The 15,865-nt window shown below is 36.1% G+C and overlaps 2 protein-coding genes across 2 annotated transcripts; both read right to left on the bottom strand.

Moving 5' to 3' along the window:
• Nucleotides 1-507: 507 nt before the first annotated feature.
• Nucleotides 508-4,219, bottom strand: LOC114529884 (2'-5'-oligoadenylate synthase 1A-like). The gene is made up of 6 exons (XM_028551457.1): nt 3,949-4,219; nt 3,608-3,768; nt 2,367-2,634; nt 2,067-2,149; nt 1,474-1,757; nt 508-795 (listed from the first exon to the last, which is right to left on the bottom strand). Exons 2-6 carry the CDS (start codon nt 3,674-3,676, stop codon nt 660-662), a joined length of 840 nt encoding a protein of 279 aa, XP_028407258.1. The 5' UTR covers nt 3,677-3,768; nt 3,949-4,219; the 3' UTR covers nt 508-659.
• A 3,297-nt stretch (nt 4,220-7,516) lies between these two features.
• On the bottom strand, nt 7,517-13,286 carry LOC114529883 (2'-5'-oligoadenylate synthase 1A-like). Its single transcript, XM_028551456.1, has 9 exons — nt 13,216-13,286; nt 12,176-12,374; nt 11,190-11,291; nt 10,690-10,809; nt 10,159-10,319; nt 9,279-9,534; nt 8,774-8,853; nt 8,305-8,603; nt 7,517-7,983 (listed from the first exon to the last, which is right to left on the bottom strand). The coding sequence occupies exons 2-9, from the start codon at nt 12,282-12,284 to the stop codon at nt 7,848-7,850; spliced, it is 1,263 nt and encodes a 420-aa protein (XP_028407257.1). The 5' UTR covers nt 12,285-12,374; nt 13,216-13,286; the 3' UTR covers nt 7,517-7,847.
• Nucleotides 13,287-15,865: the final 2,579 nt, after the last annotated feature.

Here is a 15,865-nt window from a genome sequence, read left to right as displayed (position 1 = left end):
GTGCAAGCTATGCAGGTACGCACAGTGGATTTGGGGAGCCTGGAGCAAAAATTTAGATTCCTCACCTCAATTCGCCAGCGAACAAATCAACTAGTTAATATTTCTGATTGGTTTCTTCTGCCACAAACTATAGTCAAACATTGACCATTTTTTAAAATACAACTGATTCCAGTTGCAGCTAAGAGATACCTTCTGAAATACCCCATGAAAACTCACATGTAGTCAAGTGTCCATGCATGATTGATGACCAAAGTCATCGTAGTGCCGTCCCCCCCTTCTTAAGTGCCTACCAATCCTCGCATAAGTCATCAGTGCACACTAGCATGTAAAGAGTTTTTTCAAGCGCATCAAAGTTACGAGAGTTGTGGTATTTCCGATGTTCTTGCTACTTGAGAGATGATGACTTAATACAGTCGATTTATTGCCATGACACGCCTAAAATGGGTATCCGACTGAAGGGGAAAATTTTCCGTTTTAAATAGGAGATAATCCATTTTTCGACTGAAATATAGTGATTTTGCACATAACATGACATAGCTACGTAACGTCAAAGAAATTTAAACATTAGACATTAATAACACACAATTTTTAACGGTTGCAACTTGTAGTTCATAACACTTATGTTATAATGAAGTTTAGGTCCAATGCAATTTTTATCGCTATTTCCAACTAGTTGAAGACACGTCTTCCAACATGGGACTTCGTAGGACTTTAATCGCTTCTCTTTGGATGTCATCCCACTCAAATTCACTGCACACGTTGTTCGTTGGATTGGATGGGTCCAATACTAGCGGTCTGAAAATTGAGAAAGTAAATACCTTGATTTCGAAAGAGTATAAGAACACTAACGAACTACACAAAAAATGAGACTTCGGATTTTTTCCTGCTGAATTTCCTGCTGGATTTGTTGCAAGCCACACAGAAATGAAAACGTTTTTCACTTAAAACTTAGAAATGAAGTTGTAAAACTTGATGAATGGAAAATAAGAGACTTAGCTGGCGGAGCGGGGCAACAGAGGAAAATAACGGATAAAAATTGAACCAAAGTTTATGGATAAATGATAGCTATGAATAATAATAAAGCAATATAAATCGTGACTTATTTATGACGCTTAAAACGGTATATGTTTTGTGTAAAAGCAAAAATAAGTCTTTTCAGAACCTAACCTGGGATCTGGGCCCAGTTGTATAAAAGACTATAGTAACTTTTTAACTGTAGGTACAGAATTGGCCAATCAGAGTTGTGTATTTCTGAGTTAACTAGGATTCAACTATGCAAAATGTGTAGTTAAAAGTGTTAAACAACCGGCCCCAGTTGTGTAAAAGGTAGTTAACTTTTAACGGTAGTTAAGGACAGAATTGGCTTTTAATATAAAAAATGTATAGTTGAAGAGTTTTATACAATTCATTAACCTTTCTTTCGCCATGAAAAATCTCATTTCCTTTCTTTAATCTATTTACATTAAGATTTACCTTTCGCATAGAACTTCGTATGGTATTTCACTTTCAAAATAATTAGTTGTCCAAAAAACATTTAGACGTGAGTAGTTCTCCAATGCTTTCATGACACTGTGGAACGCCTTCAACATATTAAATACGTCACAACTTCCGTTTTTCTCCCAAAGATGTATCGTGATCAGTTCCATGAGGTACGAATTCGGGATTCTTTTGTCAGAACGAACCATTTCCTTTTTCCAGTATTTGACCAAACGAATCAAATTTTTCACATTGGGTCGACGGTCTTTGACAAAATTCACCTAGAAGTTTCAAAAAAGCATATATAGCTTATTTTTTTGCTTTCACAAAGAGAAAAGCCATAAAACTTTATAGTTTCAATTAAACTGCATATATATTGCATTAGATATACTGTAGCCTCCGTTCGACTAACGACAACACGCTGTAAAAAGCAATGTGGTCCAGCATGAATAAAAATGAAACTTCCACAGCTAAAACTAGACCGAAAACATGTGCTGATTTCCTTGTGTGCACACACAAAATTAAGATAGTTATTTGGTATGTTAACATAGATACATACTGCATATATAATATTGCATTAGATACTTTACCCTCCGTTCGACCAACGACACACTGTAAAAAGCAATGTTTTCCGCTTCGTCATTTGTCAAATTTCTGTAATGATTGTGTAGATCTATAAGATCGCATTAAAAAAAACGGTTTGTTAAGATAGTTTATCACATTTATACTTACCACAGCATTCGCGATGGGTAGTGTTTAAAATTATCCAACATTAATAAATAAAATGGTGCTTATTTGTTATAATAGATTTCTTATACCGTATTCGACAATTTAAAACGCAAAACTACATTGACTGCTGATAAAAATCACAAAAACATTGCACTTTGCACCTTCATACTTAAACGTGGGCAAGAGGTCAACATCAATTTCTCCAAGTCTGCTTTCGACTGAAAACTTCACATGAAATCTTTTGTCTGTAAGGGAATCTGGAACAATGGTGATATTTCCTGAATATCGTCCCAACGTGTCTTTGATCTGACCTTTAATTGCCGGTAGTTGCCTTCTAAGATCTTCTGCATCATGCACTCCATTGAGAATCATAACAAGATCCATGTCGCACCTTCCTCTAACCGATGTCCCTTTGCCAAGTGATCCTCCCTAGATAACGCAGTGGAGCTCATTTTCAGTCCAATCCGAAATAAGGACGTTGTTGGACTGGGGCCGCTTGTTCGAAAGGCGTTTAGCTTAAACGGTGGATAAGCCAAAGTTTAAAAATACTCTCATAGGTCTTGTAAATGACTGAAATTGCATCTTACGCATTTAATATGTACTTCCATTGACAATTAAACCTTTTACATCGAAATATTTCAGCTCAGTTGTTCAATAAATAGATCAATTTTAACTTATCCACCGCGTTTAAGCTAAACGCCTTTCGAACAACCGGCCCCTGCGCGACAGAGTTGAGTTATAATGTGACAAACAAGCAGGTAAGGGACTGCTTACATGAGTCCAATCACCCAAGATTCGGCGAAGCGTAAGACGATTCTGAGGTATTGAAATAAGTCTTTATATATGAAACCAAACAAAATCATGCTATTGTCAGAAACTTTACATTACTGACAGAATCATGTTATATACGTACTTATAAAATACTCAAAAACATCTCCAGTTTCGTTTCAGGATTAACCCTCGATTAACCAGGCTCATGTAAACAGTCGCTGAGAATTAACATAACATTTTTTACATTTACAGTAACCCAATCAGAATGCATCAAATTTTACTATTTCCGGGGAAAAGTACACTGTTTTATTTACCATTTTACATGAAGTATAAAAAATTTCGATATTTAATTAGTACAAAACGAAATCCCTCTCGTTAATGTGACGACGGAAGGATTTTTATGTGCAGAGCGCTTTCATAAGTTCAAAATGCGCAGAAATTTCTTCCTATAGTACATATTAACAAGTTCTTCAAAGTCTTCCAGAAATATTAGAATGCGCGCATTTCCCGTGGGGTGGAATAACATTGTATGACACGAGCTTTGGGTTTGACATATCCTATGTAGTATGTTCATTCCTCTTACTTTATTCGATCGGAAAGACCATAGATTTTTAAAAATGCACTAAGCAACCTTTATGATTTGGCTGGGTCTCATTTGTCTTCGTAGGAATTCGCATAAATCGTCAACGATTGTCGCCATTTCCCGTTTGAATTCTTCAGTTGGTTGCAATTTATTTGCGATGAAGCTGTTGAGTTCTTTGACTGTTACCTGGCTGCAAAAATCTACGGCATCTAAAAATAAAAAGAGAGGGAAAGCAGGCGATTTATTAAAAAGTAAAGGGCCTTTTTGATACAGGTAAATGTGCTTTGATAAAATTAATCTATTATCCTGCCTGAATCCCAAATTCTTAAGTAAGTGAAGTTAGCTTTTGCAAAGCTCTTATAATTAAAAAATATGCACATTCTTATTACCTGCATTTAGTATTTCTGTTTCAAAAGTTTCAAAAGCTTCGGCTATTGCTAAACCTGCATCACATGCTGCTGCAACAACCTCGCATACTTCGCCTATTACACGTACTCCTGTCTCAACTTTCTTGAAGAACGAGTCGATGTCCCAAGTGGCATGCGAACTGTGGCTATTTGCAGACCCTTACAACGCAATAAAAAATATTTCAAAAAGTCAGCTAGCTTCCGAAAGCATCAGCTGTGGTTCAAAGTAACAAGTAAACTGTTGCAATATACAATAAGGCATTGGCAGAAAGTGAATCTGACAATTGTTATTGACTATGATAAATAGTAAAAATGTTTCTATTGTTATGGATCCAACAAGGTTTTCTGTGGGACCAGCCAAAAACAGCATGTGGAGAACAAAAGTGGCCGGTGGTTGTTTACTTACGTGAAGAAAGCGCACTAGCGGAAGCAGACCCACTCCTTGCGTTACCCAAATTTCTGTTCGTACATTCTCTTTTATGCTGCTCGAGATAGCGTTCGGCGAATAACTCACCGCAAACAGAACAGGGGAACAGCATTTTCGTGGATTTGATATCTTCGGTTGGTATAGATTGAGATTGGTATAGATTGAGGCAGCTTTTTAGCTCAGGAGCAAGCTAAGGTACAGTACGGGGAAAAGTTTAGAGAAGCACCTAGAAAAGAACATGTGGTACATTGTTCTAGCTGAAACAGTTTGTTACAGGTGGTAGAAAATTTGCGCATGCGCTAGTTAAGGCAAACTTTCGTGAACTGAAGTCAAGTTTATTAACTAATTCTTAGGGGCCAAATCACGCAAAAGTACACATTCCTTATTTTATCCAATTTTATTCATCCATACTCACAATAATGTGCGTATAGTGTATGTATAAAATAATACTGATTACTGCGATTTCCAGTTGAGCGTGGAATTGCCAAAGTTTGTTCGTTAAGTTTTGTAGTTTGAGAGCAATGTTTGTGACGTCATCTAATAATGTTGTTAGGCGACGCTCACCAAGTTGTCAAGGGAAACTGGCGAGTTTGCGACTGTAAATAGAAGATCTGTATAGCGACCACTATATAGCGACTAATAGCCGCTATTTTTACAGTGTCTATTTATAGCCGTTTTTTCTTGACAACTTGGTCAGCGTCCCCTGGCAACATTATTAGATGACGTCACAAACATTGCTTTGAAACTACAAACGAACAAACTTTCGCAATTCCACGCTCAACTGGAAATCGCAGTAAATAGTATTTAAAACACGAGAAGGAGCGTTTTATTACTCGGGCTACCTGTGGTAGCCGAGTCTAGGTTTCGCGATTATTATTTTTTTTTTGTGTCGCAGGCTTAGTCTTCCGCGCGGACAGTCGCGTATTTACAGTGTACCAATATAGCTCAGTTTCAGTGCAGTGTATTTACCGGCTACATAGCCCGAGTTAACGCCTACCGGGCGTCTTGTCATATTTAAAACGCGCGGCGCAGTCGTCTTATTCTCAGACGAATGATCTCTCAAACGGAGTAATCCGTCTCTAGTATAAATCGGGCGCAACACGATGTAGATGGCGACATATCAAAATATTAAGCTAGGAATCTAACTAATAAGCTAATCCATATTTGGAAAACCGAAGGAATTTGGCATTATAATAATTCTATTCACATCAGCTTCTTGAATTTCGCATAAATATTCAACACAAGCATTAAAATAATCTTTAATTTCTCGCTTTATTCCTAATCGAGTTTGCCGTATATAACTATAGTGAGTGATTTGTTTAGTAATAGTTCTTGTCCATGTAAGGTTGACACTATTTAGATCAAACTATACGATTAGTATGTTTTACAGTGTTGACCTTACGGCCGACAAAAGACAATAAACAATACTATATTGCCGTTAATATATAAAATCGTTTTACACTCTTTATCACCTACACTAGCCTTTTTTCGCGTCCAGGAGAAAACGAAAAAGTTATTTAAAGTCAGCAGAAACAAATAGGATTTTTTTTACTCATATGACATCCAGATATTTAATATGTCTCAAAGACCCGACAGATTCTCAGATATATAGGTGATCAATTACAAATATCAGTATAAATTAATGTGAGACCGATCTTGGTTTTCATAAAGTGTGCGCATTTAACTAAGACGAAATTGCTTTAATTAACTTTGTGAATATTATTGTAAACCTTGAATGGACGAAATTTTCATTTGCTGTACGAAAATTGCCTACAATAAACAATATTGACTCATTGTCATTGGCACTGCACTGAACAGCCCTTCGTCTTTCAAAAACGCCTGTACTTAGATTCTATGGACTACGGTGATATATCATGACTTACACGAATCGATTATTTTCTTATCAGTCAATCCAAGTGGTATAAACAAATTCTGCAGTCTTTCGCAGCACTGGAGTAGAGTCGTTCAAAATACATCAATATACTTGCATGCAATACCCATACCGCATTATGGAAGTGCTTCCACTTGCAAGGAGTTTTACCGAAAAAAGGAAATCTGCATATTCATGTAGGAAACAAGACGCCTTCTCAAGGCGTTCACTCCGGCTGTATGCCAACTGATGTACATAATTCATCCGTGGACCATGTAACCCAGGGCTTCTCGGTCAAAAATGAAGTTGTTTTGGGTTCCCTGTAGAAATGCTAACTTCTGTCGCCCAAAACTACGACGACGAAAAGGAAAAAAGACCATGGCATTTTAAGACTCCGCTGCACATACGCAGGCAGTAAATAAACCTAGAAAGAAATGGCAGGGGGGGGAATGCTTTAAAATCAGGAGGATACATCGATATGTTTGATTTTTTGTTTTCATGCATAAATACTATTTATAAAATAGAACATACCATTTGTAACATTTTCGACCGTGATCGCTAAAAGTATCGGCGACACTAAATCGTTGCCTAACTTGCTCTACGTATTTGCTTCTTGACTTTTTGAATTGTGACTGCTTTTTTCGTGATATATACTTTGTGATATACAATGAAATGCCATGCAGCTTTTATTTTGCGTCGTTATTAAGTGGAAACACGCAACAAATGTAGTTACCGTATAATAACCTGATTGATTACCTGTTTGTACTAATTCGACAAAAATTGTTTGTTTGCTTTATTTTTTATATACATTGCAAACAAGAGTCTAAGCCGTATAATACTGTAGACCAATCCCATAGAGTAAAATGTATATTTGAAGGGATATTTTGGTCATAGCGGTGTATCAAAAAGTTCTATTTTGCATGGAATTTGATTTGGACGCATCTCCCGTATAATTTTTCGTATATCATAGAAGAATTAAAAAAGTTCGTCTCGTGCCTTTATGGTGTCATAATGCACTCGAGGAAATGTTAGAAGAATATTCGAGAAATTTGTAACACTCGGGTACGCCAATCTACTTCTCCCATCGTGTATTATTGTATTATAAAGGCACGCGACTCGTTTTTTATTTATAAATTACTTCATCGTTCTTCTTCTTTATAATGACTATAGTTAGTTTAATAGAAACGTAAAAAAACATATTTTTCAAAATGTTTACTTTCTACAAGTTTCTATTATTTTATATTTCACCCTACTCCTCGGTTCGTTTCCTTGTCGTTAACCCGACAACTAAATCATGGAACTTGTGTTTGTTACATATTCTTCAGCAGTCATTCTCATTTATGGAAAAATCTAATTATGAACTGTACTGTGTAGACAATGCCCGTCTTTGTTATTGATAGTCTTCCGTTTGACTAATTACTTTCTAGAGCCAGTAATCAGTGGATTTCTTTTGTAAGTGCAATATATAGCTTACAATCGAAATCCGTCGGGCTGAACTGCATATATTAACACCATTATTATCCTACTAGTTACGCCCCTGTCAGGAATGAATGAAAAAGATAAAAATGGCGAATAATTATGGGTTTATTTCCAACTAAACGAAGAAACTCCTTCCATCATAGCGCTTTTAAGGACGTTTTTTGCTTCTTGTCTGATTTCCTCCCAGTGATATCCGCTGCACACGTTGTTTGTTGGATTAGCTGGGTCAAGTACCAATGGTCTGAAAATATTAAGACGTAGTTTTATCAAAGCCCGTTTATAAAAGCACGGTTATAAGTTTTAATATATATCATTTTAATACATTAGAGATGCCTGCAGGGGACGCTAAATGAAGAAAAAATTAAAACACCTTTCGAAAGTGCAGTTTCCAAGGTACAAAACAAATGATCAAAATACGAGAAAAATATGTAGGGGTGAAGATGACAAAAAAGTAGCTTTTTGTTCATAAAACAGATTTGTTGAATTATGCCAGACTGAAAAAAAAATAGTCGGTCTATTGTATATTTATAGCTATGCGCCATTTTGAGGGTACTTGACTTACCGTTGACGTAGAATTTGCGAAGGTATGTCTTTTGCAGAATAGTTCTCTGTCCAGAAAATATTTAGAAATTGGTAGTCTTTCAATGCTTCCATGATCCCATGGAACGCTTTCAACGTGTTAAATGTGCCATCACTATATCTTGTGTTTTCTTCCCAGTAATATATTGTAATCAGTTCCATAAGGTAGGAATTTGGGATTCGTTGACCATTCCGGGATTTCCCAACCATTTTCTTTTTCCAGTATTTGACCAGACGAATTAAATTTTTCACATTGGCTGGATACTTCTTAACAAAGTCCACCTTTAAAAAAATGAGATTTTAAAAAAAAGTACATTTTTGTCCACAATAGCTGACATGAGCAGAGACATAAATTGAAAACTTTCACATGAAATATGAAAAATTGTTTAAAAATCATTGCAATTTTTAAACAGTGCAAAATAGTACAATATTTTAGTTTCACTAGTATATACCTGCCATTTAGATAATGCCGCTCTATAAAAATCACTGTGGCTCTTGTCGAATCTCATTTCACAGTAAAGAGTTTGCAGATCTAAAAAGAAAGCAAGCAAAATCGTTTTCTAAACTTTGTACAACAATTGTGGGTTTTTTATAAAAGAAGGCTCACTACTGTTCACTTCAAATCGTTGTTGTAGCCACCGATTTCGTGCAACTGTATGATATCTCACAAAGTGAATGTATTTTAGTTGTAATACATTACAAGTCCGTTATAACGGCAGATCTACAGCTAATTATTCCATTCGGCAGAACCTCGACTGAACAAACCAAAATCAATAGTTCAATGTACGTTACATCGTTTTTAATCGAGAACCAAGCACCTTCATGAAATGAACGTGCGTGATAAAAATAGTATAGATTTTGTTCTGATGTGATGATGCTAATTTCTTTAAAATTTATATTGATTATATTATACAAAATTAACCAAAATAATGGATAGGGTAATATTAAATTTTATACCTGTAAATCCAAACGTGGGCAAGAGGTCGACCTTAATTGGTCCGTGATCTCCGTTGACTTTGAACTTTAATCCAGATTTGGAGTCCTTTGCCTTTAGAGTTGGTCCTCCATATCGTGTCAATTTGCTTCTAATCTCTTTTCTAATTCTTGGTAGTTCTTTTTCGAGATCTTCTGCATCTTCCAGTTCATTCAAAACCATCACAAGATCAATGTCACACATTCCTTTGACGGCTGTCCTCTTTCCCTGTGATCCTCCCTAGGTAATATATGCAATAAATAAAAATAATACCTAGAAATACATGCAAGCAGCAACCACGGCCCCAGCTATTTCAAACCAAGTACATAATTTTCTGAGCTAAACCGACCTAAACTTACATTATGAAATGACTCAAAACTCGAATCAGTCTATATTGATATTCTATCGAATATATTATAACTATATTTTTAATCTTTCCACAAATCAAATACACGGAGATATCTCTTTGGCACAGTGCTATAACTTCTTAAAGATTCAATAACGCGAAATTCCTTATCTTCTACACGCAATTTAAAAAATATAAAACTTTTTTGCGTATATCTGTAATAGAAATACACGAAAATTAAAAAAAGATGGCGGATGTATCTCGATAGCCGATGTTTTTGATCGCTAATATCTTGCAAAGTAAAGCAGATAAACAAATTTTGTTAAAAGGCTTTATAAGGAGTGTAAATTTTCTTTTCAACAAAACAAAAATAATTTTCATTGCCATAACCCTTTAAAAGGCTGAAGTTATCAGAAGAGAAGAAGTCAGTGTGTCTGAGGCTCTGGCTTTTGTTTTGCATTTTTGGTTTATTTTTGGTGTCTTTGGTGTCTTCGAAGAGACAAGACTTGACAAACTACCTTAATAATTTCATCAGGTTTCATATGTTGCTGTAAAAAGAAGCATATATTGCCAACGGTTGACTGTATCGCATTGTTAAATTCTTTAGTCGGTTGTAAATGGCAATCAATAAATGTGTTAAGTTCTGTTTCTGTTACCGGGCTGCGAAAGTCTAGGTGATCTACAAAAATAATATAGCCAAATTGTTAATTGTTAATCAAGCAAAAATGGTTGGACATCATATGCATTTAAATTTTTCATCACTCATTTCTGACTGCTTTCTAAAAAATTTCCTTCTACTACACTGTTTCCTAGGAAAAAATGAAGAAGAGATGTGGGTAAGATGTCTAACATTTAAGAAATAGAAAATTGTATACAAAATCACTCAAAATTAGCTACGTGGAAAAACTCTCTTTACGGGCTCAAAGCTAAACATGTTGGCGTGGACATTTCCGTGGACATTTTAAAATTCAGTCTCTCGGAAATGGGATTATTTGCACTCCTTTGAAAAAATCCTCCCCCCGACTTTTGCTAAATAATACAAAACTTACGTATACCAATTCCGCCCAGTCTTGGCGGGCTGTATTCCCGTTTGCCCTCAAGTTCCAGTCTGCCCTTAGGTTCTATACCCCTGTAGCTCTGAATACCCGAAGTTGAAGCAGAATCTCTCTCTATGAAAAAATCGGAGATTTTAAATTCTAGTTTAGTCAAATTTAGTTATCTAAGATGATAACTACGCACTTTCCTTAGCGATGTCATACTATTTCCTCGTATTTAACAGAATGTTAATGTTTAATTTCATTTATTTATATTTTTTTGCTTCAACAGTCTAAATATGTGGCAGCTAACCCGAATGTGATTGCATGGAGGGTCGATATTATTTATAAAGATACCTTTGCACGAACTTAAATTTTAAAGCGCGAAATATATCTTTTTAATTACATCTTTCAACCGACCTTGCAAGGATATCAATTGCCGGTGTGGAGTGATAACCACTCCCCCTACATGAGAAATATACATATCAACGAAACATGAAAAATATTATAATTACCTGAATTCCGTTTTTCAATTGCCTCGGCTACTTTTACTGCCGTGTATACAATACCGCCTAGTACAACTGCTCCTGCGACCAGTCCCTTGAAGAGTGACTTGACTTTATTAAAAGAAATATATTTCAAATATATTTATAGCTCTTTGCCAACATTGGTATAAATTGAAGGCACAAGAACATTGCTACAGGGATTTCGTAAGTTTTAGCTGTCCTCACAGGAGGATAATTTGGCAATAAAAACAAAAAAAAAACGAACTTTTAAACTGAATAATGGCTATATTTTCCGCACTGTTGGCCATTTTGCAGCTAAACTCGGCAATTATACTAATTTCCGTATGCTCTTTTTAGATGTAGTACGGGATTTATTTCCTTCATCCCTTTTGTTACCTACATCACAAGTTAGTCTATTGTGCAATAGGTCCATTATAGACAAATGCGATTATTGAAAACACTGGTCTGTCAATATCTGTCAGTTTCTGAAAACACTGGTCTCTGATTGGTCGAGCGACCTCGGATTATTACGTAAAAATCATCTGAGCGGATTTTCAAAATGGCTGCGAGTTATTTTTGTCAAAGTGACAGATGAAGAAATAAATTATTTTAATGAAAATACTGCACCTATGAAGGTAAAAAACGTGAAAAATAAGACCTAAATTAGTAAAACTGCGAGGTAAACTACGTTGTAAATCGCCCTAAAACTCTCGAAATATTTGTCTAGGTTTGTTAACTAATTTTGTTAACATGTATTTTCTACGGCGCTTTCGTTTTCTTAAAAAATTAACTTTGTAGTTATACTAAAACAATTATTACCACGGCAGGCTCGGTGAATATCGCTGTATTAATAAAAACCTGGACTTCGTCTTCGGCGAATAGTCGATCATAACGCTATTGGTAATCTCCCACTTTTTATGCTATGAATGTCTATATGATAATGGCCATGTTGGATTAAATTTTCGTAATTGCAAAGGCACTGGTTGTTTGCTTACATGGAGAGCTTTCGTCCTCGTTTTTCGACTTCGTACAAATTTTTTTATGCCGATCCAACAACAAGCGATCGGCAAATAACTCGCCGCACACATCACAAGGGTATTGCATTTTCTTGAATGTGATATTTGGAGAATATCTTCTGTCCCACTTTAGCTCGGTTTCAGAACAACGAACAGCACGACACAGCAACTCTGTTAACTGAAAGAACAATGTGGATATCTCTTAAAGTCAGCATAAAGAACATACATAATGCATAAAGGAAAATAATTGCGCTTAAGTCGGAAATAATAATTTTAAGGTTGTTACACAACGCATGTCGTATTTTGTACATTTTGGCCTGCCAATTGACAAGTTACTTAACTTTCTAGCCAATCAAAACGCTGAACCCTCGTCAGACGGTTGCATAAAAATCTTGGACACGTTGTAAGAATGGATGTTTTTGAAGCATATTCCTTTCACTGTGGTTCAAGATCACCGTGATTGTATCGGCTGAACGACTGCAGCATGTTTTCAAGTGGCTAAGAAATTAACTACGCATGCGCGAGTCTAGCTAATATTTCTTGTAGAATTGAGATAAATGGCGTCGACGTCTTGCTAGCGTACGTCTTAACTGCGGGTTCAGAGGCTACGACGTAAGCTACGTCTTTCTAGCACTTCTTGAATAATATCAAAGCAAAACATGCTTCATAGCCCCATAATATTATTGAATTATTGTCTTGATATTCACGTCTAATTTCTTTGAATTTTTTCAAAACTTTTGAAAGTAATGTCTATACTGATTTAACTTTTTCCGTGTTGGCATACATGCTCTGGTATGTTGCACTTATACACAATAGCTATATGGCATCCCTGCGTTAGTTTTGGGACGGAAGCGGTTAGCTGAATATATCTTGTTGTTAACAGTGTGAACCACTGAACCTTGCAGGTTTTACTCGAAATTTGGGTATCGAAAACTCCAGATGTGTAAAAAATGGCTACCATAGAAACTTTCTTCATAGAAACTTTCACTCTGACTCTACAGTGATGTATCAGGACTTACCTGAAAGAATTATCCTCTTATTAGTCGATTCTTTGGCTTCAACAATTTTTTCGAGCCTGTGACATAATCCTATGGCCATGCATGAAAGTACAAGTACATTTCATTATCAAATATAATGTAACAACCTGTTAAGTCATAACGAGCTCATGAGCACCGGCAATTTAGCATATGTTGCGAGATTGCAACAAAAGCGAAGGGCTTGTATTTGAAGGTGAAAATTAGTTTATTAAACCTTATCTCCAAATTAGAGAATTAGATTTTATCTCTCTATTGTAACACGATGTAGTACAGGCTGTTTCCGCCACGTTGACTTTGTCCGCGCGGGACTTGGTTTTGAACTTTGTGCTGTATTTTGTAAGTAACTCATATTGCTCTTCACCAAATAAATTTGTGTCTATTTTCCCGCATTTAGGCTCGACGGTTTGTTGATAATGATACTTTCCGCGATGCGTTAACGGCAAATTCTGGCTTTTCGCCTTTTCCTAGATTTGTTGATTGAATTGATAAATTTCAATAGCTGAACATAATAGATTGGTAAATAAAGTTTTAGAAAATCTCAACCTCGTTCCCAGGGCCTTTATTGAAAACGCGGAGGGGGGAGAAGAGAAAAAGGCCCTGGCACCGGCTGATTCTAAAACCACGAATCGTGGTTTTAAATCGATAATTAAATATTCCAAGATGGCCGACCTTTCGAAGTGTTTACACCACTTACACGTGCTGCAGCGACTTCATAATGCTTTAAATATGGGAGGTTTCCCATCGTTTGTCTTAAAGCCGTTACAGATTAAATGTTTTGAGCACATACTAAACGGATTTGACGTCGTTGCTGTTTTACCAACTGGCTTTGGCAAATCTCTTCTGTTTCAACTTCTGCCAAATTTCTTGCCGACCAAAGCTGACAAAAATATCGTTATTGTTGTCTGTCCTTTAAACACAATCATCGAGGACCAGTTAAAGGTTGCTAAGAACATCGGTATTGAGGCAGAAGTTCTCCAGCTTGTTGATCATCGTATGAAAGTAGCGGAAAGCTTGTTTAAATCGGATGAAATGACTGCAGAAACTCGTAATAACTTTTTTGCACACTACAATCCCGATATTTTTTCGCTTATCTTAGTTTTTTTCTCGACATAATTATGCAAATATCCCTTATCGCATAAATTAATTGCGTGATACAGTTGACCAATCAAATGGCTACATATGCCAGCCGGTGCCAGGGCCTTTTTCTCTTCTCCCCCCTCCGCGTTTTCAATAAAGGCCCTGGGAACGAGGTTGAGAAAATCTCTCTGCAGCAATTTTTTTCCTATTTACTGTATTCAAATTGTCATGCAGACACTTAAAGTTAAAGCAATATTCTACGACATCAACAACGTTGATAATGATATGCATGACGTCGACAATATGGACTGGCGTCTGATCAAAACCATTTTAAACTAAGCTGTCCATATTAGGAAAGGCGAAAAGAGAATTTAGCTTGCTATATTTCATAGTCAACACAAGCATTAAAGAATCTTTAATTTCACGCTAAATATAATTTCTCTTATAAAATAATATAATCGAGTCTGCCGTATAACGGTATAACGATTTCAATAATACATGTTCCTATCACAATTAATGTAAAATTTGCACTGTTTAATTTTAAATCAAGTATATAATGCAAATTACACCGTATTGAACTGCCGTACTTAATATAGACTAAAGACAACGAACAACATTAATTGCCATCGGTATTTAATAATTATTTTACCCTTCTTTGTCTATCTACATGCACTAGCCTTCTTTTGCGGCAAAGAGAAAACAAAAAAGACATTTCAAGTCAGCAGGCACGGATGGAATTTATTTTCCTCAAATGACATCTGGATAGTTTGTCTCAAAGACAAAGGCCCGATCAATTCTCAGATATTTGGGTCATCATTATCAATTACAATAATTATACAGACTACGAGATCGGCCTAGGTTTTCGTTCAGAGTGTGTGCATTTGCTGTGCAAAAATTGCCTACAATATTAAACAAAATTGTCCTTGGCACACTGCACTTGCACTAAGGGGCCACGTCCATATTCATGTTGCCACGCAAAACGTCGAATCGACGTTATCGTCTGTACCTACCCACCCAGCTCAAATAACGTCGACCGTGGCAGTCATATTTTAATGTTTCGTATTCGACTAGCAAATTGATCACGCCATTATAAATATCAGTTAATATTTTAAAACATTGTGTGTAATGACAATATACAGGCGGTTGTAGTAATTCATGACGACGACACTATATTTTGCAGCAGATCGATTGAAAAACTGAAGTGAGTTCCACGTCAGTATTCTTTTAATCTTTCTCAAATATTGTATTCTGTTGCCACACGATAACGTCGAGAGCTCGACGTAAAAACCCACCCATCCACGTATAACGTCGATTCAACGTTTTGCGTGGCAACATAAATATGGACGTGGCCCCTAAATCGATCATCGTCTTTCAAAAACGCCTGTACTCTGCTTCTACGGTGATATAACATGACTAACCTGAAGCTTGTTAAATAGTATAAGCTCACACACAAGTTATTTTATTCTATTTTAATGTCAAATTCCAGTTCCTAAAAGCGCAAGCTTTTTACAAAACAATAGAAAACATAACACAACGTTCGGGGCGTCCGTGTTCA

This window comes from Dendronephthya gigantea, unplaced genomic scaffold, assembly GCF_004324835.1.
Source record: "Dendronephthya gigantea isolate DGI-Jeju-01 unplaced genomic scaffold, DenGig_1.0 000058F, whole genome shotgun sequence".
NCBI classification, from domain to species: domain Eukaryota; kingdom Metazoa; phylum Cnidaria; class Anthozoa; order Malacalcyonacea; family Nephtheidae; genus Dendronephthya; species Dendronephthya gigantea.
Note: the sequence above shows the minus strand (reverse complement) of the source record. Positions and strands in the feature narration are given on the sequence as shown.